The sequence below is a fragment of the Mauremys reevesii genome, unplaced genomic scaffold, assembly GCF_016161935.1.
Source record: "Mauremys reevesii isolate NIE-2019 unplaced genomic scaffold, ASM1616193v1 Contig113, whole genome shotgun sequence".
NCBI lineage: Eukaryota > Metazoa > Chordata > Testudines > Geoemydidae > Mauremys > Mauremys reevesii.
Window position 1 is genome coordinate 4,253 of NW_024100731.1, and position 22,565 is coordinate 26,817.

General features: G+C 48.5%; 1 protein-coding gene across 1 annotated transcript; it reads left to right on the forward strand.

The window, feature by feature from the left end:
- The first annotated feature begins 2,657 nt into the window (after positions 1 to 2,657).
- On the forward strand, positions 2,658 to 22,089 carry LOC120392761 (NACHT, LRR and PYD domains-containing protein 3-like). Its single transcript, XM_039517497.1, has 7 exons — positions 2,658 to 2,667; positions 6,795 to 6,968; positions 8,699 to 8,869; positions 10,546 to 10,716; positions 13,684 to 13,854; positions 19,193 to 19,363; positions 21,466 to 22,089. The coding sequence occupies exons 2-7, from the start codon at positions 6,961 to 6,963 to the stop codon at positions 21,563 to 21,565; spliced, it is 792 nt and encodes a 263-aa protein (XP_039373431.1). The 5' UTR covers positions 2,658 to 2,667; positions 6,795 to 6,960; the 3' UTR covers positions 21,566 to 22,089.
- The last annotated feature ends 476 nt before the right edge of the window (positions 22,090 to 22,565 follow it).

The window sequence follows — 22,565 nt, forward strand, 5'->3', positions numbered from 1 at the left end:
CACAGGAGCATTCTTCTCCAGAGATAGAGAGAGCCCCCTGCTAACATTATCTATTCTCCAGCCATCAGCAGAAGGCTGGTAGGTTCTGTCCAGGCATGTGGCAAAGAGAGACCTCCCTCTCTTGAGTCTTTGGAGACTGGGCTCTAGGAAATTCACTTTTCTAATGTACATGGTCGAGAGAGATGGGGGGGTGAGATTTGAGATGTGGCAAAATTGAGCCATCCTGAATCCTGGATGTTCAATACTAAGTCTCTCCATAGATGGTGGCTTATTTCGGGTTGCTGAGTCTCACCTGACAAGATGCAGCAAGAAAGAATGATGTCTTCTCCCATCCACAAACTTCTTATTAGCAGACGCCCAAGTGTGTCTGCTCAGAGATGGAAAACACTCATATGGGAATATGCAGATCAATGAGAGCTACAGATGGACATGGATTGAAATCCACACATAACCATGTGGTCCCCATCATCCATTACTACAGCTCTGTGATTCCCTCCTCCCTTCCCCTCCTCCCACTCCCAAATACAATAATCTTTCTAGAAACCTACAGCGGACTGGACAGACAGAAATTCTATTTTCCCCTGCTTATCTCTGCAGGTTTTGTGATTGCTGCTTGACAGCTGCTTGCTGTGAGGATCTCTCCTCTATTCTGGTACTCAAACAGACCTTGATCGATAATCTGGCAGGAAACAGCCTGGGAGAATTAGGAGGAAGCTGCTGTGCGGAGGGATCAGGCTACGAACTGCAAAAACTGCAGAAACTGAGGTGTGTATTTACCTATTTTTTCCGTAAAAGATCACATGGAGTGGAGGGATGGTGTAAGATGGTGGCTCCCTGCAGGTACATGAAGTCGGTGCTCATATTTGCAAAAAAAGACCTGTTGCAGTGAATTTCAGGATCCTGGATCAACTGATCCAGGTCTATACTACAGGACTAAAATAGCTGTGTAGAGTGAGGCGGTGTGGCTCTCCACCTCTGGCTGGACGAGCCCATCCGGAGCTCGGAGGGCGGAGCTAGGGAGCCCGAGCCCGCTCTCAGAGTGGTCAGGCGGCAACTCGGAAGTAAAGGCTCTCGCCTCAGAGCTCATTTCACAGGGAGCCAGTCGCCAGGCAGGACAGACGCCTCCAGCCCAGCCCACGACTGGGAAACCCCGTGGCCTACAGCACACCAGACTGGCCTGACTTGCCCTGCCTGCCCCGCGCCGCTACCCAGGAGGTGCGCCGGACCTGCCCTGCGCTCACTACTCGGAGGAGGTGCCGACCTGTCGCCACCCACTGCCCTTCGAGGAATGATGGTGCTGGACCCCGGAGGACACCACCCTGACCCAGGTACTACCTGAGGGGGAGCCCAAGCAGCCTGGGGGCAGTTGACCCTAGCACCGCCAGAGCCCATGTCAGTGTTGTGGCAAATAGAAGCCAGGCACTTCCCATGGCCCTCCAAGCTCACCTAAAAAAGTTGAACGGCTCACAGCCGCATTTTGGGATTCACCAGCCCACTGAAAAATGCAGCCACCCACTACCCTCACCTTCACAGCTTAGCTGAATACACACTTGTGGAACATGTGGTGCAGGCTAATGGACATAACAGATGCCCATAGAAGTGACCCCAGTGTAAATTTCTTTCTTGTACAATCCCACTGCTACCAACACCAAGGTTAAGATTCATTGCTGAGCTTCTAGAAGCGCAGGCAAAGATCTCACATTCCAAGAGAGGGTGGAGCTAAGTGTGGATTTAAATCCACCTTTACGCTCTCCCAGATTCAGGGCTGCTCCAGGTATTCAAACAGTTCCTAGTGTAAACTAGAGCTGCTCTGGAGATCCCCAGGCTGTTAATGGACAACCTCTGGCAGCTTGCAACAGATATAGAATCCCAATAGCTGGCAAAGCAGAGTACCTGTTCTGCAAGGAAAAGTTATTTTGATTCTGGAAGAGTGTGCAAGGTCCACACAGTGAGCTATTTCTGCTCAATGTCCTTGTATAGACGAGCCCTCAGTATCTAGCCATCATGTTTAAGGCCTGATCTTTACACTTCTGCAAAATTCTAGGTCAAATATAGCTACAAGGCTCATAGGTGTGGAAAAGTCAATTAAAGCATAAAATAAATTAAAAATTCAACCCCTGTAAAATGCAGCTAGATTGAGAAAAGAGGACAATATATCTTCAGTTTGTCTATTTTGGTCATGGTCTCCTTTGATCTGGGTGGATATTTCTTTCTAAAGCACTGGAGACTTTTAATGTCTACAAGAAAGAGAAACTCTAATGTACAACTGTAAATCATTTCCTATATAATTCCCTTTATTCTTCATTTTTCACACCAGTCTTCTATGTGCATTTGTTTATTGATATGTTGCAAAACTTAGATTAAGGGTCATGGGGACTATGGTAAATGCTTCTGGCTTTCCACGCTGGAATTCCTCAATGGAGAGGAGAGGACTGGATGGACAGACATGCTCTATTCTCTTAATCTGTGCATCTATCTCTTTCTTGATTGAAGGCTTGTAAACTCCTCAGTTGCTTGTTGTGGGAGCTTTTCCGCCTCTTTCAGCAACAACCAGTTGCTGGGACAGATCTGGACCTGGAGTGGGATAATCAACTGGGAGCTCTGGGGAGTGCAGCTGCTGTGTGAAGGACTGAAACAGCTTAAACTGGGTAAACTGCAGAGACTAGTGTAAGTAGCATTGACCAGTTTCCTCTATGTAAAAGACCTTTGGCAGGAGGCGTGATGGGGTACAATAAACTTCCTGCAAGTACGTGGTGAGTGTTAAAATCTGAAAGGCCTCTCCTATTGTCTGCCCTCAGTTGGGGATACTTTCTCCCCACCCCAAACATGCTGAGAGCAAGGAAGGAGCTACTACCCAGAGGAGGACCCTTGCAGTGAATCAAAAATCACCACTTGCAAACCAGGACAGCTCTGATCCCTCTGTTAACTATTTCTCCCTCATGTCCAGTCACCCCGTGATCCACTTCTCATCTCTCCCCTGCTCTGCAGGTGGTAGGTGTAGGAGGACAGGAACAGTCTCTATTCCTGAAGCCAAATGACATGCCCTCCTAGAGCACCGCTTCAGCTGAGGATCTCAGAGCACTTACAGAGCTGAGGGAATCTACCTCCCACCCCATTGAGCCAACTGGAGACAAAATAATATAAGAGATCTCATTTAAGTCAGTTCCTGCTAAGGCCTTTGATCCTCCTGATTCTCCCTCTGTCCCTGACTCCTGCCCCACCATCCAGGCCTGCTTCTGTGCACTCCCCTGTTGATTTTTACTTCTCACGTCCCCTCACCTACACCTACACCAGGCTGCCATTGAATCTTCCTCGGTTCTCCATCCCATGTCCTCCCGCCATCGCTCAGCCGGATGAAAGCAATTTTTGCTGCACACAACATCCGAACACTAAGGTGTGCTCCCTCCACCCCATCTCCAAGTTTTACTGTTGACTTCAACAGGAACAGGATTTGTCACCATTCTGCAAAACCTTTTTGACAGTAAAGCTTCAAAATCCTCCTCTCGCCTGTGGACAGGAGTGAGGTTCTCCCATCAGCCTTGGCAGTGTCCGTGTCTGTTCTTGTGTTCAGGCTTAAAAACCCAGCCTGATATTGCCAATGGACAGGTGAAGTTGGATGCAAACTGTTCAGTAACTGCTTGACTAGGATTGCTCAGAAACAAGAGACTTGATGATACCGGGCATTGAATCAGGTGTATTGTCAGTGTGGATTGTTAAGCCTCCAAGAATGAGAAGCCTCAGGAACTGCATCACCATGTGAGCCAGTGTCTCTGTCAGCTCCTCCAGAAAACTTGAGCTCTCTGTAGGTAATAGATCTGTGCTATTGGAATGTCTTATTGGGCTTGTCATTGGTCTCTCAGATTAAGTAGATGCACTCAAGGGATTTTGTTATAAAGGAGCTTCTTTTGCATTTGAAGCTGGGTGGCAATAACATTGGTGCTCCGCTGCTGGAACTGCCTAGTCTGGGTCTGTAGGGCCCTGTGTCAGCTGGAAGGATGAAATGATCCAGCTCCCAGCCTGCTGTGTCAGATAGCCAGGCTCTGGGGATGCAGACCAGATCAGGGATCTAATCCAAGCTGATAAAAGGCTTTTCAGCCACTAACCTTGCTTTGTTCAACACAAGCTTTGATCCTGAGGTGTGCCTGTGTCTGTAGTAATTTTGTGTGCAGTGGCTGAAACTCATTTGCACTGGATTGGTGGCTGGTGCCTAGAGTAATGCTTTCCAGAGGCTGGCTTGTATTTCTTGTGTGTCTTCCATGCAGGGCCGGTGCAATCATTTAGGCAAACTAGGCGGCTGCCTAGGGTGCCTAGTGGTTGGGGGTGCCTAAAAGCCTGCTCAGGTGAGGAGGTGGAGTGGAGGTGAGCTGGGGTGGGGGCCGTGGGAGGGCTGCCCACAGTAACAGGGGCGCACAGGGAATTGCTCGCCCCAGATCACCTCCACTCAGCCTCCTCTGCTGAGCACACAGCCCCAGCTCTAATTCTCCTCTAATTGGTGCCACAAGCCTGGGAGGGGAGGAGAATTAGAGCGATGGCATGCTCAGCAGAGGAGGCAGAGCCGAGGTGAGCTGGGGCAGGCTCCCCAGGCGGGATTAGCTGCTGCAGGAGGGGGCTCCCCAGGCAGGGTTAGCTTCTGCGGGAGAAGAGTCTCCCCAGGGAGGGTTAGCTTCTGCGTGGGGTGGGGGAGTCTCTCCAGGCGGGGTTAGCTTCCACATGTGTGGGCGGGGTATCTGCGGGCAGAGTTAGCTTCCGTGTGGGGTGTCTCCTGGGCGGGTTAGCTGCAGGGGGGGGTAGCTGCTGCTGGGGGGAGAGTTAAAGGGTGGGAAGGTGACGCAAGGTGGAAGTTTCATGCCCTAGGCGAAACTTCCTTGCACTGGCCCTGCTTCCATGTAAATCTTGGATTGGAGTGGAAAAGTCTCATACCCATGAGACACTCCCACAGTCTTTTGTTCAAATGAAGGCTACGTCTGCACTCGGAGCTGGGAGTGCGATTCCCAGAGTGACTAGACACACTCGCACTAGCTCTCATCGACTCAGCATGCTAAATATAGTGATGTAGCTACAGTAGCGTGAGCAGTGGCATAGGCTAGCTGTTCTGAGTATGTATCCGGAGGGCGGGGGATAGGAGTTCGCCTCCCCACAGCTCTTCATGGCTTTTGCATTTTTGCTTGGGTAACTCCAGGCCCTGGGTAGTCAGCTTCCTGAATTTCCTGGACACAGTTCCTCAAATCAGATATTGTGCTTGGACCCCTCGTCACTACTCCTAGTATCTATCCATTGATAAGTAGCTCTCTGCCCTTGAAGCCTTAGGCTTTGTTTGCAGTTGGAGCTGGGGGTGTGTGATTCCCAGCTCACGTACACACATTAATGCTAGTGCTGATCTGAGCTAGTGCACTAAAAATAGTAGCGTAGCCATGGTAGCACGGGCAGCGGTGAGCAGCGGCATGAACTAGCCACCACCACCCAGACATTTTTGAAAAGTTAGGTGCAATTTCCTGTATTTTAGAAGCTTTTCATATGTTTCAAAGTCAGAATGCTGTGCAATAAAAATAATGTAATAAAATAATCAATAATACGAGCACAGCCGCTGTTCATCTAGACTTCTGTGCTAGGATAACTTGCTAGTGCATCAGGTAACGTACTGTGAAACCAGATGTGCATCAAAACCACAGGACCCCTAAATATATATGATTATTTCAGGTAGATGCAAGCATGAAATATTCTAAAACCTAGCACTAGCATTGGGGAAAAACTTGTTGAGGGAGTGCTATCAATTCTATAATTAAGTTTGCATTCAGATTTGCAATTAAAGGAGGACTGAAAACCCATTATTTTACTATAAAGATTTTGAGGTAAACAAAAATCAGGTTATTCCCTCCTCTAAGCTCTGGTCAAATGGACTCCCATGCCCACTTACCATTCCTAACCAGGCTACAGAGACCCCATTGTCCTATGAAGTCACGTTGTCTGATATATAATATTGTTGCCATCTCATAATTTTATCACAAATTTTGATATTTGATGGTTTTTCTTAAAGTCACAGCTCCTGGAGTCATGTGAATAAGTGAGCCCCTCACTTTTTAAAAATGAAGGCTAAGTTTCTAGCCCTTGTGGTTACAGATAGAGCCTGAAAACACAAACCCTAAAGTCTCAAAACCAGAAGACAAAGAAAAAGAACCCAAAATGTATTTGTAAAAATCCCATGAAATCTAAGCCGATATCGTGACTTTTGGAGCCTGACTCATGATTTTGGAACTTTTGGGGTTGGCCACATGTCATGAGTATATTTTATTGCAATGTTGTGGCATCAAACTTGATATAAAATAATATAACAGAGTGCCTCTAGATCTCCCTTTACTATTTTTAGTTTTTCTCTGCTTGAAAGTTTTCTTCTCCTTTTCTCTGACTCTTTTTCCTCATTGTTTTTAGTGTCTGTTTTACCCTCCAATTAACTTCTCTCTTCTGATATTTTCCACCCTCTAAACTTCTCCATCCATCTTCCCCATTTTCCTCCTCCTGACCCTTTCCTAGAGCCTTCCTTGAAACTTCACTTTCTCTCTCTCTCTTTATAGTGCAAGCAGTGGGGCTAATGCAGGAAGTCACACCCAAACCTGGTTCTGGCTTCTCACTGGTCAAGGGATGAGTCTTAGGACAGAGTCTAGGGCTGGTTTTGTGGCTCATTCCTGATACTGATTGGTCAGGGAAAGGAGATGCTGGGTGGGGCCACTTGTCAGAACGGCTGTGATGAGCCTCATTCACTCTCTGATGGATCTGCTCTGCATTTGTCTCTCCTGCAGGTTGAGATTTTGCGGTCTCACAGGCGCTTGCTGTGGGGATCTCTCCACTGTTCTCAGCAGGAGCCAGAGCCTGACAGACCTTGACCTCAGTTATAATTTTTCTCTGGGAGAGGCTGGAGTTCAACTGCTGTGTGAGGGACTGAAACATCCAAACTGCAAATTACAGATGCTGGGGTAAGTAATATTTGGTCTCCTCTGTGTATTTTCAGATGACATCTATGTAAAGTGTTTCACAGGGGCTGTAGCTGGTGTCTGCCCCCTGTAGGTATATGGAAAAACTGAGAGTTCAGTGTCTCTCCAGCACCATTGTCAATGTCTCACAACATGCACCCAGCCTGCCCTGTTTGGAAAATGGAAATATTAAGCAAAGGTGGGCCCACAGCAGACAGCTGGTAACACGGTCCCAGTGAATAAATATTTTATTTTTTTTTAAACCAATTCTTTAATATTGGGCATTTTTAAAAAAAAAGAGCACTCTCTTACCCTTCCACTAACAGCCCATTTTAAAGATAACTTTAATGACTTTGACACCTTTATATATTAACTTTAAAACTTGTGACATTTTTCTGCACAGATTTAAAGCCTTCCATGGCGTCAAAGCAGCTGAGTGCACATACCCCAGCCCAGTGAGTGGCACAAGCTGCCTCCTTCTGAGGCAGCTGTCAATCAGAGTGTGGTGGGTGGTGATGTAGGAGTGATCTGTCACTAACACAACTTCCAGAGACCCCTTCTCTGCAGCACATTAGATCCAAAACTGGTGGGGGGTGGGCACTGCACCAGATTCACAAGGCCATTATTTCACCTTGTGCCCTGCTCCCTACAGTGTATTTCCCCGTGAGTTGTCTAGTCTACTGTGATGATGGCCCAAGTCATGGAGCTTCCACCCCTTCTGGGGGGAGACTATTCCATGGACTATTCCAGTAGATCTGTCAGAGCAGCACAGCAGTGAAGCAGACACACTTCAGTTGTGTATCTTCCCTCCCACTCCCCCCCATATCACTCTCAGTGAGTTACTCGTTCCCCACCCTCCTCCGAGCTGTGAGGGAGAGATGGGGCAGTTGCCACCAGGGAGAGGTGCCACCATCACTCTCTGCAGGGCTGTGGGGGAGGAGAGGCCAGTCATCACTGATGGTGGAGAAAAAACAAAGAGCTTTGAAATGAGTCCTGTCTACCTACATACTGACAGGCAGAGCTTTGAGATGGGGACAGAAGCAGCTCAGCCCTCCAGCCATGGGTCTGATGTTCTGGGGAAAGAGTGGGGGTCCCTGGATTAGGAGTTGGTGGCATTAACCCCAAACCTCCAGTGATAGACAGCAGCTGCAGAAACAGAAGGCTGATTTTGACATTCACTTTGCTGGTGCTTTTGTCTCGAAAATCTGCCCCAAAACGGCCCTGGGGAACATTTTGGGCTGGAGAGCTTATACTGGCTCCATCTGCTTAGACCAGAAGGGATCCAGAGCGCTAGCAATGAAAACGTTTTAACTATTTTCCAGCCACGACCTTCCCACTCCCAACCCACTAAAAGTGACCCACAACCTGCCCCCTCCCTTTACTTCAACTGACCAGTCACTTGTGGAGTGCTGCGTAACCGACATAATGGGCCAGACTGTGCTCTCAGCTGCTCTGTATTTGCAAGTCTGCCTTTATTGACTGCAAGGGATTTGCTCCAGAGTTACACCAACATAAATGAGAGCTAAACCCTGCCTGACGGGTGTGCATGGAAAAAATCCACACTAACGGCCTTTTGTGTTTTTATTCCCCCTGGCCTCTTCCCACAGCGCTGTCGTCTCTCCCTGCACTCCCACAATAATAAATATTTCTAGACTCACACAGACATCTGTGAGGGGAACACAGTGCATGGGTCAGAAATGAATCGTTTTCCATTCTCTCTTCATTTCATGCAGGCTGGAGTGGTGCAGACTCTCAGCTGTATGTTGTGGGTTCCTCTCCTCTGCTCTCAGCACCAGCCAGGCCCTGACAGAGCTGAACCTTTGGGGGGCGAAGCTGGGAGATTCAGGTGTGCAGGTGTTGTGTGAGGGACTGAGACATCCCAACTGCAAACTGCAGAAAATACTGTAAGTACTGGCTGGTCTGCTCCAGTCTGTGCCTGCTAGCATGGTCGCTCTGGCTGCTGGGTTACCGAACTGTAATGCTTGTGCTCCCACCAGCCCCAGGCCCTGCACCTTCCACTCCATAGAAATATACGGCTGAAAGGGACCTCGAGAGGTCATCGAGTTCATCCCACAGTGCAGAGGCAGAATTAAGTAAACATAGCCCATCCCTGACAGGTGTTTGTCTCACCTGTTCTTAAAAACCTCCAAGGACAGGGATTCCACAGTCTCCCTAGGTAACTTGTTCCAGGACTTTACTCTCCTTATAGTTTGAAAGTGTTTCCTAATATCCAACCTAAATCCCCCTTGCTGCTGATTCAGCTGATTACTTCTTGTCCTACCCTTGGTGGACATGGAGAACAATGGATCACCGTTCTCTTTATAACAACCTTTCACATAATTGAAGTCTGTTATGTTGCCCCTCAGCCTTGTCTTCTATAGACTAAACATGCCCAAGTCTTTCACCCTTTTCTTGTGGAGCTTGTTTTCTAAACCTCTTTTCACTTTTGTTGCTCTCATCTGGACTCTAATTTGTCAACATCTTTCTTGAACTGTGATGCCCCAAACTGGACACAGTTCTCCAGCTGAGGCCTCACTGGTGATGAGTAGAATGGGACATTCACCTCCCATGTCTTACCTACGATTCTCCTGCTAACACGCCCTACAGTGATATTAGCCTTTTTCCAAAAAATACATCACACTGTTTACTCATATTCACTTTGTGATCCACTATAATCCCCTGGTCGTTTTCTGCAGTACTGCCCCCTAGCCAGTTATTCCCCATTTTGTAGTTGTGCATTTGATATTTTACCTTCCTAACTGCAGAACATTGCACGTCTCTATTTAATATGATAAATTTCAGACCAATTTTCCAATTAATCAAGATCATTTTGAATTCTAATCCTGTCTTCTAAAATTGTTTGTAACCCCTCCCCAGCTTGGTGCCATCTGCAGATGTTATAAGTGTGCTTGCCACTCCATCATTCAAGCTGTTAATGAAAATATTGAGCAGTTCCGGATGCAGGACAGACCCCTGAGAGACCCTGCATGATGTATCCTCCCAGGGGTAGTTTCAGGCCAAATTTGCAGGACCAGCAAAGCTCTGAAGACTCAGCTGCAACAGCAAATGTCTTATTGAGAGTCGGGAAGAGGCAGCGTGAGCAGCAGGTGTATGGGGTGGTACCATGGTCCTAGCACTGTACGGCAGCAAGACTCTGGTAATCAGGAAGGATATTTCAGCAGAAGCAAATCTCAATCAGCAAAGCAAAACAACTTAAACACATCAAATCATAAACCACCCCAGCCTGAGGCTCGCTCAGCCTGGATTTGCAGCCATCTCAACCCACAGCCATTCTGCACCCACTGGCTCCCCAACAGCTGTTTTTATAGCCCTTTCCCTGAGCACCTGTGCAAGGACAGATTGAAGGAAGCCAGAATTAGCCCCTTACTCGCTGAGGACCTGGGATGTCCCTAGCCCCTAAGTATTTGGCTAGTGGCACATGTGGCAGGAGCCATCCTTCCCTCCCTCCAGAATGGAAATGAAACCCTCTCCAGACAGATACCGACACCAGTGAGGGAACCACAGCCAACAGGGAGGAAACAAGTGATCACTTCCCTCTCTGTGTATTTGTCTCTTGTAGGTTGGGGAGTTGCAGCCTCACAGCTGCTTGCTGTGGGGATCTCGCCACTATTCTCAGCACCAGCCAGAGCCTGACAGAGCTGGAACTGGCGGATAACAAACTGGGGGATTCAGGCGTGCGGCTGCTGTGTGAGGGATTGAAACACCCAGACTGCAAACTGCAGAAACTAGTGTAAGTAACCGCTGGCTTCCTGCAGTCTGTGCTTATTAACAGTGACCTGAGCTTTGTCTACTGAGGCATCTGTACTCCTGGCAGCTGAGGAAAACTGTGTTCTATCCTGAGAAAACTTAATATTTCCCCCGTTCTCCATTGTGATCCCACTGGTCAGGGCACTCACCTGAGGTGTGGGGGGCACAGGTTAAAGTCACTGCTCTGCCTGATTTGGGAGGAGACGAAGCTGGGCCTCACAGAGGCCAGGTGAATGCCCCAACCACAGGGCTACTGGCTATTCTAGGCTTGCTCTGTCTGTAGTTTTGCCTTGAAAGTCCAGCCTGGCTAAGAGAGACCTTCCTGACAGGACTTCCATCAACACCACGACGTTCCCACAAAAAGTGTGTGACTAATCTGCATTTTCTGATGGAAAAACTATTTCACTGAAAAAAATCCCAAATGGTTCATCTAATGACCACCCAAAAACACCTACTCTCCTCCTGCGTACAGCTGAGAGACCCCACCACACTGTAGATTTGTCGTATTTTACTAGACAGAAGTTGGGTCACACGGAGCCTCTTCATGCCCCATAGATATTTTCTGTAGGTCCTCTGTTTATTGTACTCACTAAGGTTTGGTCCACACTAGAAAGTTAGGTCAACCCAGCTACGTCACCCAGGGGCATGAAAAATTTACACCCCCGAGAGAGTTAAGCCGACCTAAACCCCAGTGTAGACAGTGCTAGGTCACTTACTGAGCATAGCATCCTGCTGGGAGCACATGGCTCCAGGATCTGCACTGGTTGCCCATTGGTCTCTGGGTGGAATTTAAGAGGCTGGTTCTGATCGATAAAGCCCTAAATGACCTGGGACTGGCCTACCTGAGGGATTGTGTCTGCCCCAACTGCAGTCAGCACGGGCACCTGAGCTGATTCCCCCTTTGTTATAAAAGAGAAGGGATGGTTGGCCTCTGTGAGGGCTCTGGGACTTTCCCTTTCCCGCAGTCCAAAATACCCCACATTTAGGGACCTTCTGGGCATGCTGCAATGAGCCTCTGTTTGATTGGGGTTTTAAAGAGGGTTGAGAAGGTGTTTTCTGTAGCTGAATGGATAAGTTCCTATTAGAATAATTAATTTAATGCTACTGGGGTTTTGGTTGTAGCTCTAATTGTGTGTTAGAGGTCTAGAGCAGGGGTGGGCAAACTTTTTGGCCTGAGGGCCACATCTGGGAATAGAAATTGTATGGTGGGCCATGAATGCTCACAAAATTGGGGTTGGGGTGTGGGAAGGGGTGAGGGCTGTGGTTGGGGGAGCGGGTTCTGGGGTGGGGCCAGAAATGAGGCATTCAGGGTGCGGGAGGGGACTGTGAGCTGCAGTGGGGAGTGGGGTGCAGGGGAGTGAGGGCTCCGGCTGAGGTTGCGGCCTCTGGGGTGGTGCTGGGGGATGCGGAGTTTGGGGTATAGAAGAGTGCTCTGGGCTGGGATTGAGGGGTTTGGAGGGCGGGAGGGGACTCAGGGCTGTGGCAGGGGATTGGGGTGCGGGAAGGGGTGCAGGCTGGGGGTGCAGGTTCTGGAGTGGGGCTGGGGATGAGGGGTTTGGCATGCAGGAGAGTTCTCTGGGCTGGAATGGAGGGATTCAGAGGGCAGGAGGGGGATCAGGGCTGGGGCAGGGGGTTGGGGTGTGGGGAGAAGCTCAGGGGTGCGAGGAGAAGCTCAGGGGTGCAGGCTCCAGGTGGCACTTACCTCAAATGGCTCCCAGAAGCAGCAGCATGTCCCTTCTCCAGCTCCTACACAGAGGCGCAACCAGGCAGCTCTACACGCAGGGCCGGCTCCAGACACCAGCATTCCAAGCTGGTGCTTGGGGCGGCATTCTGCAAGGGGCGGCAGCCCCCCTTGTTTTGCCCCCAAGCAGCGTGCCGAATTGCTGCCGTGGGTGGGGGGGGCAGTCTGTGTGCCCTTAGGGCGGCAGGCGCATTTCCGCGGCGGCGGCAATTCGGCGGCAGCTTCTATGTTTAGCTGTCCGGGGCAGCTTCAGCTAAACATAGACGCTGCCGCCGAATTGCCGCCTCCACGGAAACGCGCCTGCCGCCCTAAGGGCACATGGACTGCCCCCGCCGCCCAGGGCGGCAATTTGGCGCGCTGCTTGGGGCAGCGAAAACTGTAGAGCCGGCCCTGTCTACACGTTGCCCCATCTGCAGGCACCGCCATTGCAGCTCACATTGGAGCACCGGAGGAGGACATTGGAGTGCATAGGAGCCGGAGTGGGGCTATGCCGCTGCTTCCAGGAGCCACATGGAGTGGCCCCCAACCCCGCTCCCCAGCTGGAGTGCCAGAGCGGGGCCACGTGGCTGCTTCCGGGAGCCGTGTGGAACAGCCCCAACCCTGTTCCCCGGCTGCAGCACCAGAGCACGGCAAGTCCCAGACCCCACTCCCAGTAGGAGCTTGAGGGCTGGCTTAAAATGGCCTGCAGGCTGTAGTTTGCCCACCCCTGGTCTAAAGCCTCATGTAGGGGTCTTTTTGTAATCTGAAACAAAGTGAAATGATTTCTCTATTGCTTCCAAATTAAGAATCACTTTAGAACAGGGGTCGGCAACCTTTCAGAAGTGGTGTGCCAAGTCTTCATTTTTTATTCACTCTAATTTAAGGTTTCACGTGCCAGTAATACCTTTTAATGTTTTAAGAAGGTCTCTTTCTATAAGTCTATAATATATAACTAAACTACTGTTGTATGTAAAGTAAATAAGTTTTTTAAAACGTTTAAGAAGCTTCATTTAAAATTAAAGAAAAATGCAGAGCCCCACAGACTAGTGGCCAGGACCTGGTCAGTGTGAGTGCCGCTGAAAATCAGGTCACATGCCGCCTTTGGCACACGTGCCATAGGTTGCCTACCCCTGGTTTAGAGTTACACACAGGTATCAAGAAGGGGAAATGCAGAGGAAGAGGCATAAACAAGTCATCATTTTGCTCTCTGTATATCTTCATATCCTACAGACTGGGGTATTGTGATCTCACAGTTGCTTGTTGTGGGGATCTGTCCTCTGTTCTCAGCACCAGCCAGACCCTGACAGAGCTCGGCGTAAGGTGGAACAACCTAGGAGATTCAGGAGTGCAGCTGCTGTGTGAAGGATTAAAACATCCAAACTGCAAATTACAGAAACTGCAGTAAGTACCAGATGGTTCCCTTTAGTCTGTGCCTGTTAACACTGTAGTTGGTGAGTTACACTCTGTTTATCAGGGTCACAATAACCTGCATAGAACCCAGCCATGGACCAGCCCCACTCTGCTCCCAAGGCAAAGAACAGAGACTCACTGATATCTTCATTGGTCACATTCTGCTAGTTAAACAACTGAATAATGAGAGAACTGCAGAACATAGGGCTAGAAGGGGCTACAATGATCAGCTGCTCTAACTCCCACCAAGATGCAGGAGTTCTGAGTACTGCAGTGGGCTCAGTCCCTGGGCCCTGTTCAGCAGGCAAAGTAGCTGGGTAATTGTCCTAAAGGGGCAGCCAAAGGTCCCTCAATACAGGGTAATCCTTAGGTGGTGCAAAGCAGGTCTAACCACATTTTTGGCTCCCTTCCACAGCATCCCTCCTGCCTCAGCATAGGAAGGGCAGAGAGGTTAGGAGGGGCAGGGTGGAGTGCAATGACGCTTCACCGGATCCTAGCCTGGCACAGCAGCTGGAGTAACTTAGAGCAGCCCTGAGATTCCTCTTAGTTATACCAGAGGCTGTTTTGGCCCCCATCTGGCCCAGGATCAGTGCAGTAGGAAGGTGGGTTACAGCCAATATCTTCTCCTCGAAGTCTCTCAGCAGTGCCAGATGTGAACTTGGTGCAGCCGAGGACAGAATCTGGTGGCTTTTAGCAAACCACAAATGCAGCATATTTTGACATTAGAAAACAATGATTTTACTCACTAAGGCAGTAACAACCCCACATGTGTGCACACTGCCCTGAACTGGAGCTGTCACTCCTGCTCTCCCAAAAGAGCTGGAAAGAAAAGGAAATTGAACATGGCTCTTTTCTCCCAAAAGGGCTGTAAACAGTAAATGTGAATAAATATCAACATTAATGTGTTTCCCACAAAGGGGCTGAGACTCCCCTCTGATCATTACCCATCATTTCACAGAATCATAGAAGATTAGGATTGGAAGGGACCTCAGGAGGTCATCTAGTCCAGTGGTCCCCAACCATTTTGTGACCAGTAGCACATTCATGTTTTCAGAAGAGCGTGGCAGGCGCCAACAATTTTTCAAGGCTTATTTTGTATTTGTACATTAAATAATACAAAAAAACATATTTAATATTACATAATATATGAATCCAGAGAGAAGCCGGAGAAAAGCCACAAGGACAGAGAACACCGATGCCTGCAGCCCTGGAGTACTCTGTCCCCCGCAGGCGCAGGGCCCCAGATTCTCTTCTCTGCTGGGCATTAGGTGGGCCTCGCACCTGCCGGGGACCGAGAACACCAGCGCCTACAGCTCCAGAGTTCTCTGTCCCTGGCAGGCGTAGGGCCGCGGCTTCTCTCCCCTGCTGGGAACTAGGCAGGCCCCGCACCTGCCAGGAACAGAGAACACCGCACCCACAGCCTGAGTTCTCTGTCCCCGGCAGGTCCCCTGCTGGGCACTAAGCGGGCGCATATAAATGCCTGGGCGGGCGCCATGGCGCCTGCAGGCACCACGTTGGGGACCACTGATCTAGTCTAACCCCCTGCTCAAAGCAGGACCAATCCCCAACTAAATCATTCCAGCCAGGGCTTTTTCAAGCCAGGCCTTAAAAACCTCTAAGGATGGAGATTCCACCACCGCCCTCGGTAACCCATTCCAGTGCTTCCCCACTCTCCTACTGAAATATTTTTCTTAATATCCAACTTAGACCTCCCCCACTGCAACTTGAGACCACTGCTCCTTGTTCTGTTATCTGCCGCCACTGAGAACAGCCCAGCTCCATCTTCTTTGGAACCTCCCTTCAGGTACTTGAAGGCTGCTATCAAATCCCCCCTCACGCTTCTCTTCTGCAGAGTAAATAAGCCAGTTCCCTCAGCCTCTCCTCATAAGTCATGTGCCCCAGCCTCCTAATCATTTTTGTTGCCCTCCTCTGGACTCTCTCCAATTTGTCCACATCCCTTCTGTAGTGGGGGATCCAAAACTCGATGCAATACTCCAGATGTGCCCTCACCAGTGCTGAAGAGAGGGGAATAATCACTTCCCTTGATCTGCTTGCAATGCTCCTACTAAAATGCAGCCCAATATATCATTGGCCTTCTTGGCAACAAGGGCACACTGCTGACTCATATCCAGCTTCTCATCCACTGTAATCCCCAGATCTTTTTCTGCAGAACTGCTGCTTAGCCAGTCGCTCCCCAGCCTGTAGCAGTGCATGGCCAAATCTGCATTGTCACCCCAGCTACTGATAACACAGCCCAGTCAGCAAATATGTCACTGAGAACCGGCTGTGGGCTGGCACCCAGTGCCCTTTCTGGCACATCCTTCTCATGGCAGCTAATTCAAGGCTGGTCTGCAACCCCACTGGCCAGAGCTCAGCCCTGTCATCTCTGGTCTCCTCAGCATCCCTGTGCATTGTCCTCCTGTGTCACCCAGCCTTAGCAATTGCCTCTCGCCTCCTGCTTGCAGGCTGCTCCACCCCCACATGTCCTGGTGCTGCTGCTCCCAGCCCGCCAGCCACAGCCTGCTTCTCTGATCAGCTCTCCCCTTCCCACCTGCCTCCTTGCCCTGGCTCTCAGGATACCACTGCCAGGCTTTCTGTCCTTGCTACCTGCAGCCTGCTGCTCACCCCCACACACACTGGCCCTCTCGCTCTCCCAGCCTGATCCCTTCTGTCCACAGGATGTCACTTCTCTTTCCTCGTCATTCTGATTAACACAGCGCCCCCTACTGGTGAGATGCTAATCTAGGTTCTTCCTCTACCAGAATAACCTAGCCCAGTGATCCCCAACCTTTTTGTGACCAGTAGCATATTCATGTTTTCAGAAGAGCGTGGCAGGCACCAACAATTTTTCAAGGCTTATTTTGTATTTGTACATTAAATAATACCAAAAAACATATTTAATATTACATAATATATGAATCCAGAGACATGCTGGAGAAAAGCCACAAGGACAGAGAACACCGGTGCCTGCAGCCCTGGAATACTCTGTGCCCAGCAGGCGCAGGGCCCCAGATTCTCTTCTCTGCTGGGCAGTAGGTGGGCCCCGCACCTGCCGGGGACCGAGAACACCGTGCCTGCAGCCTGAGTTCTCTGTCCCTGGCAGGTCCTCTGCTGGGCACTAGGCGGGCACACATAAATGCCCTGTCGGGTGCCATGGCACCCACAGGCACCACTTTGGGGAACACTGGTTTAGTCCTTTCTCTTCCTACCATTCTAGCAGGGAACCAGTAGGGAACCAGCAGGTCATTACAGTGTATTGTTAGGACCATCCCACCCATTAGAAATAGCACCTGTAATAAGATGGCCAATGTTTGTATGGTGGGTCCTGCGCTTTTCTTGGGAGGGGCTAAGACACTACCTCTTGCCCCTGCTCTTGGGTGCCAAGGGCCCCACTAGTGGCCCAGGAAGGTGGTAGAGGAGGGAAGGGAAAGGGGTCTGGGTTTTCTCCTCACTCTGAGTCCCTCTCAACCTCTGCAGGTTTCTTACCCTCTTCCCCTTGGGTGGGGTTATCCTCAGTCCTTAGATGTTGGAGGAGGAGTCTCCTTACTTTGGTTCTCTGATCTCTCAAATCTCACAACACACCTCCAAGCTCTAGTCCTCTCTCCTTCCTCCTCTTCCCCTGACTGCCTGAAGCAGGGGGTTTCATTAGGTTCCTGATGGGGCCTTAATTGACTACAGGTGCTACAATTAACCTGTAGCACCCTCCCTAGTCTACAGGGAACCACACCTTAATTAGCCTGAGGCTACCACTCTACCCCTGCTCCCAGGCCCTCCTGTATCACACACCTCAATCTGCCTGTCCCTTCAACTCATCTGAACAATCGCATATAGAACACATAGTAACTGACACAACACCTGCACATGGTAAATTATTCCCTCCAGGGCTTATAGTGTTTAAGAGAAGAGGGTGTGTTTCTATGGGGATCCCACAGGGATCGATTGGCCCTATGCTTCATAACATTTTTATCAATGACCTGGCAGACAACATAGTATCACTGATAAAGTTTGCAGATAACACAAAAATTGCAAAAGGGGAAATAATGTAGAGCACAAGTTACTGCTACAGAGCAATCTGTGTTGCTTGGGAAATTGGGTGCAAGCGAACAATATGTACATTTTAATACAGACCAATAGAAATGTGTGCATCTAGAAACAAATAATTTAGGCCACACTTACAGGATGGGGAACCCTATCTTGGGAAGCAGTGACTCTGAAAAAGACTTGAGGGGGTACGGTGGATAATCAGCTAAGCATGAGCTCCCAGTGTGTTGCTGTGGCCAAAAGGGCTAATGGCAGGGGCGGCTCTAGCCATTTTGCTGCCCCAAGCACGGCGGCACGCCGCGGGGGGCGCTCTGCCGGTCGCCAGTCCCGCAGCTCCGGTGGACCTCCCGCAGACGTGCTTGCAGAGGGTCCGCTGGTCCCGCGGCTCCGGTGGACCTCCCGCAGGCGTGCCTGCGGATGCTCCACCGGAGCTGCGGGACCAGCAGACCCTCCGCAGGCATGCCTGCAGGAGGTCCACTGGAGCAGCCTGCTGCCCTCCCGGCAACCGGCAGAGCGCCCCCCGCGGCGTGCCGCCCCAAGCACACGCTTGGCATGCTGGGGCCTGGAGCCGCCCCTGGCTAATGGATGTATAAAGAGAAGAATCTCGAGTAGGAGTTGAGGTTATTTTACCTCTGTATTTGGCACTGGTGTGATGATGGCTACTGAAATATTGTGTCTAGTTCTGGTGCCCACAGTCCAAGAAGGATGGTGATAAATTGGAGAAGGTCCTGAGAAGAGCCATGAGAATAATGCAAGGATGGGAAAACCTGCCTTATAGTGACAGACTTCGATCTACTTAGCTTAAGAAAGAGAAGGCTAAGAGGTTACATGATCACAGTGTACAAGTACCTACGTGGGGAACAAATATTCGATAACGGGCTCTTCAGTCTAGCAGAGGAAAGTATAACAGGATCCAATGGCTGGAAGTTGAAGCTAGACAAATTCAGACTGGAAATAAGGTTCCGTGAGGGCAGCTAACCACTGGGACAATTTACCAAGGGTTGTGGTGGATTCTCTGTCACTGGCAATTTTAAAATCAAGATTGAATATTTTTGTCGACAAGCTCTGCTCTAGTTCAAACAGGAATTGTTTGGGGGACGTCCTGTACTGCAGGTCAGACCAGATGATCACAGTGGGCCCTTCTGGCCTTGGAATTTATGACTAATCTCAAAGGCTCCTCTCAGAGCACTGTGGTTTACTGTGCATGCCTAGAATGAAGACTGCTGATGCCAGCGAATGGGGCAAAAATAAGCAGTCATAAATCTTTGTATCTCTCTGGCTCCTGCAGACTGAGTGGTTGCCATTTCACAGCTGCTTGTTGTGAGGATCTCGCCTCTGCTCTCAGCACCAACCAGACGCTGACAGAGCTGATCCTGGGAGAGAAAACAATGGACAACTCAGGTGTGAAACAGTTGTGTGAAGGACTGAAACACCCAAACTGCAAACTGCAGAAACTGGGGTAAGTTACAAGTGGGCTCCTTTCACGAGTGTTCCTTTCACATGGGGCCAGGCTTTCGAAAGTGCTCAGCATGCAGTAGCTTATGACTTCTATGGTCAGATTTTCAGAAAAGCCAGCAGCAGCACCCTGGATAAATGGGACTTCAGTCCCCTTGAACATCCAGCCCCAGTTGTGGGTGCTGAGTTCTTTGGAAAATCTGGCACATAGTGATATGATTTAAGCTCTTTCTCCTGGGGTCACAATGTTATTGTCCATGCACCCAAGAACTGGCACCTAGTCTCCTCCTGCAGAGAATGGAAGAGAGATCCACTGCTGTGATACCAGTAGAGCTGGGTGACATTTTTTGCTCAAATAGTAAATGTGCAGAAAAATGCAGTTTCAGGATGAAAATATTTGCAAATGGAGGTTGCATTTGGTGAATAATTTTGGCAGAATAAAAAGCTGGCTTTTTTAAACAAAAGATTTGTCTTGTCACTTTGAAACAATGTTTTGTTTAGAAATGTAGCTAATTTGATTAATTTGTTTTTTGAGGGTAAAAAACACTTAAAAAGAAACTAAAGAAAACCACAAAAAGACCCGAATTTTTTTCAGATCAAATAAATTTTCATTTGGCACCAAAAAAATTGTTTGTTTGATTTCTTTTAACAACAACAACAACAAAAACCCTGAAAATTTGAGGTTTTGATTCAAAATGAACCTTTTCTTTTTTTTTTCTTCAGTTCAGCCACCAATCTGAAAAATGTATTATTCATGCGGCTTGACTAGCTTAAACATGGGATAATAAAGTGGCTGAGCACTTCAAAGGCAGCGTAGTTTTGTGTTAGAATTAGGGTGATCAGACAGCAAGTGTGAAAAATTGGGACAGGGGGTGGGGGGTAATCGGAGCCTATATAAGAAAAAGAGCTAAAAATCGACTGTCCCTATAGAATCGGAATATCTGGTCACTCTAGTTAGAATCTCAGTTATTTTACTCAGTAAGCAGGACTGAGAATACGAGTCGGGGGTGTTTCACAATTGAATTAAAATAGCCCTCCATGCAAATGATAATTTACCACCATTTCAACAAATAATTCTGGGACAAAGCCAAACAAAGAAAAAAAGAAAAAGGAAAAGAGGGAAAGGATACAAAGTCGACACCTAATTGTTTTTGTTTAATTTCTTTTTCTATCTATGATGGCAACCCCGTTTCTTCACTCTTCTCCTCCTCATCTTGGTTGTCTGTCTATTCAGTAGCTCATACAGATATTGGTAGGATTGGAAGGTCCAGCCGGCACCTTAGGCAACTGACATCTGCCTTTTCCTCCAGAACAATTTCAGGCAGTTTTAAACTGTTTTAAAGATCATCTTAGTTCATAAAAGCTACCAGAGTTTCAGCTTACAGCATTTAAATCCAGCACACCTGGACAGCCGGACAGCTACAAGAGAATGTTTTGAAATTTCTATACCACTGGCCTGAAGGGGAAAAGGCAAATCTATAAAAGAGAGAGAACTAAAAGGACCAGAAATAAAGGAAGATAAAAGACTGATGGGAATTAAAAAATGGAAGTAAGTTCTGTGGAGCATTGAGATAGCAAATACATTTAAACAACATCCAGATTTCTACACAGTCCTAGACATCCCCCACACAGCCTTTGGTTCTGGGATGTTCCAACCAAAACACATGATGGCAGCTTTCAAAATGATTTAGATTTAGAACAATAACTTTATAGATTAATAACAATTCAGAAACAAATAAGTTCGCTGAAGTCTGTTTTCTTGCTTGCTATAAATGTCACATGCTGGCATCTCCCTCCCTCTAAGTGGGCCGAGAGTTACGCACGTCACTCAAGAGCAGCCTCTTCAGCAGGCAAGGACGGGCCTCGTCAGACTCCAAAGGGAATCCAGTGCAGATGGTGACTATCGGTGTGGACCAGAAATGTGTGGGATGGGGAAAGAAGATGGGCCCAAATAGTTATGTCTGAACATTCATTGCAATAGTCTTTTGTGTCCATTCCAGAGATGATTTCACTGAAACCAATGGTGTGCGGCTAACTCTGCTTCAAAGGGACTGTGTTCTCAGGCATTATGTCTAACACTTTTTCTTGACTTGTTTTTCCCCACAGCTTGAGCAGTGTCAATGTAAATGAAGAGACACAGAGAGAGCTAGATGCTGTGAAAAAGAGGAAACCTGATATGGTCATACATATATGGAAGAATTGGTGAGCAGGAGCCATTGCACCGACACTGCTCTGGCCTGGCTGTCGGCCTGCTAGCTGGGACAGCAGCTAGGGACAGGACCTGCCTCTTTTAAGGCATCTCTGGCATCACCAAGGACTCCGGATGCATATTCTCCTGCTGGTGTTAAGAGTGAGAACCTCACACTGTGGGGAAAATACGCTCCCGTTTTGTGAGCTTGTTGAATTTACACATTCAGCCTCCACAGGCGCAGGACTGGAAGAGACTGTCAGGTCTGTGAGAACCAAAGGCTTATTATGTGGAGCTGGTTAGGCTTTTTAGGTTCACCCACTGATATCTGCCCACATCCTCAAGGTTGTAGACCCCTGTTGCTTATTGAAAGAAATGTTTGGTTTCAGTTTTATAAATTGTATTAAAACTATTACACCAACAAACTGTATCACCAAAGTGAAGCTACTAATCGTACTACAAAACTAAATGAAGCACAGAGCAATGCAACTATCCAAACAAAATCAAACCCCAATTAAATTAGTCTCAGTGTTAAATCAAAACTATGTCACCAAATTAGTTACCTCATCAAATTAATAAGAACTGATTATTTGTTGTATTAATCCTAAAAATGATCTAAGAAGGTGACTGTTTGGGTTATGAATCCCAGCTAAAGAATTTTACCCAATCAACCAAATCTATAACTTGGTGCTGGGTCACTCTCTTAATACTGTAAGGAGTTTATTATTTAATGTCCGAACCACAAGCTCAGAGCCAATTACAAAGCTTTCTCCTGACATTTCAATGTGTGCTGGTGAACACTTTCCTCCTCACCCAGAGCTATTACAGTGTAGGCTTTGAAAAACACACTCTTCTAAGCAGCAGTTTGACATCTCTTATTTAGCAATTTACAGCTGATAGCTTTGTTTCTCAGGCCTCAAACACACACAGACAGAACATACTTCAGCAAATGTCTTTGAGACTGTTTTAGGGCTACTTCTATCCGGGGAACTTTCTTTAAGGCGCCTTCCTGGTGTGG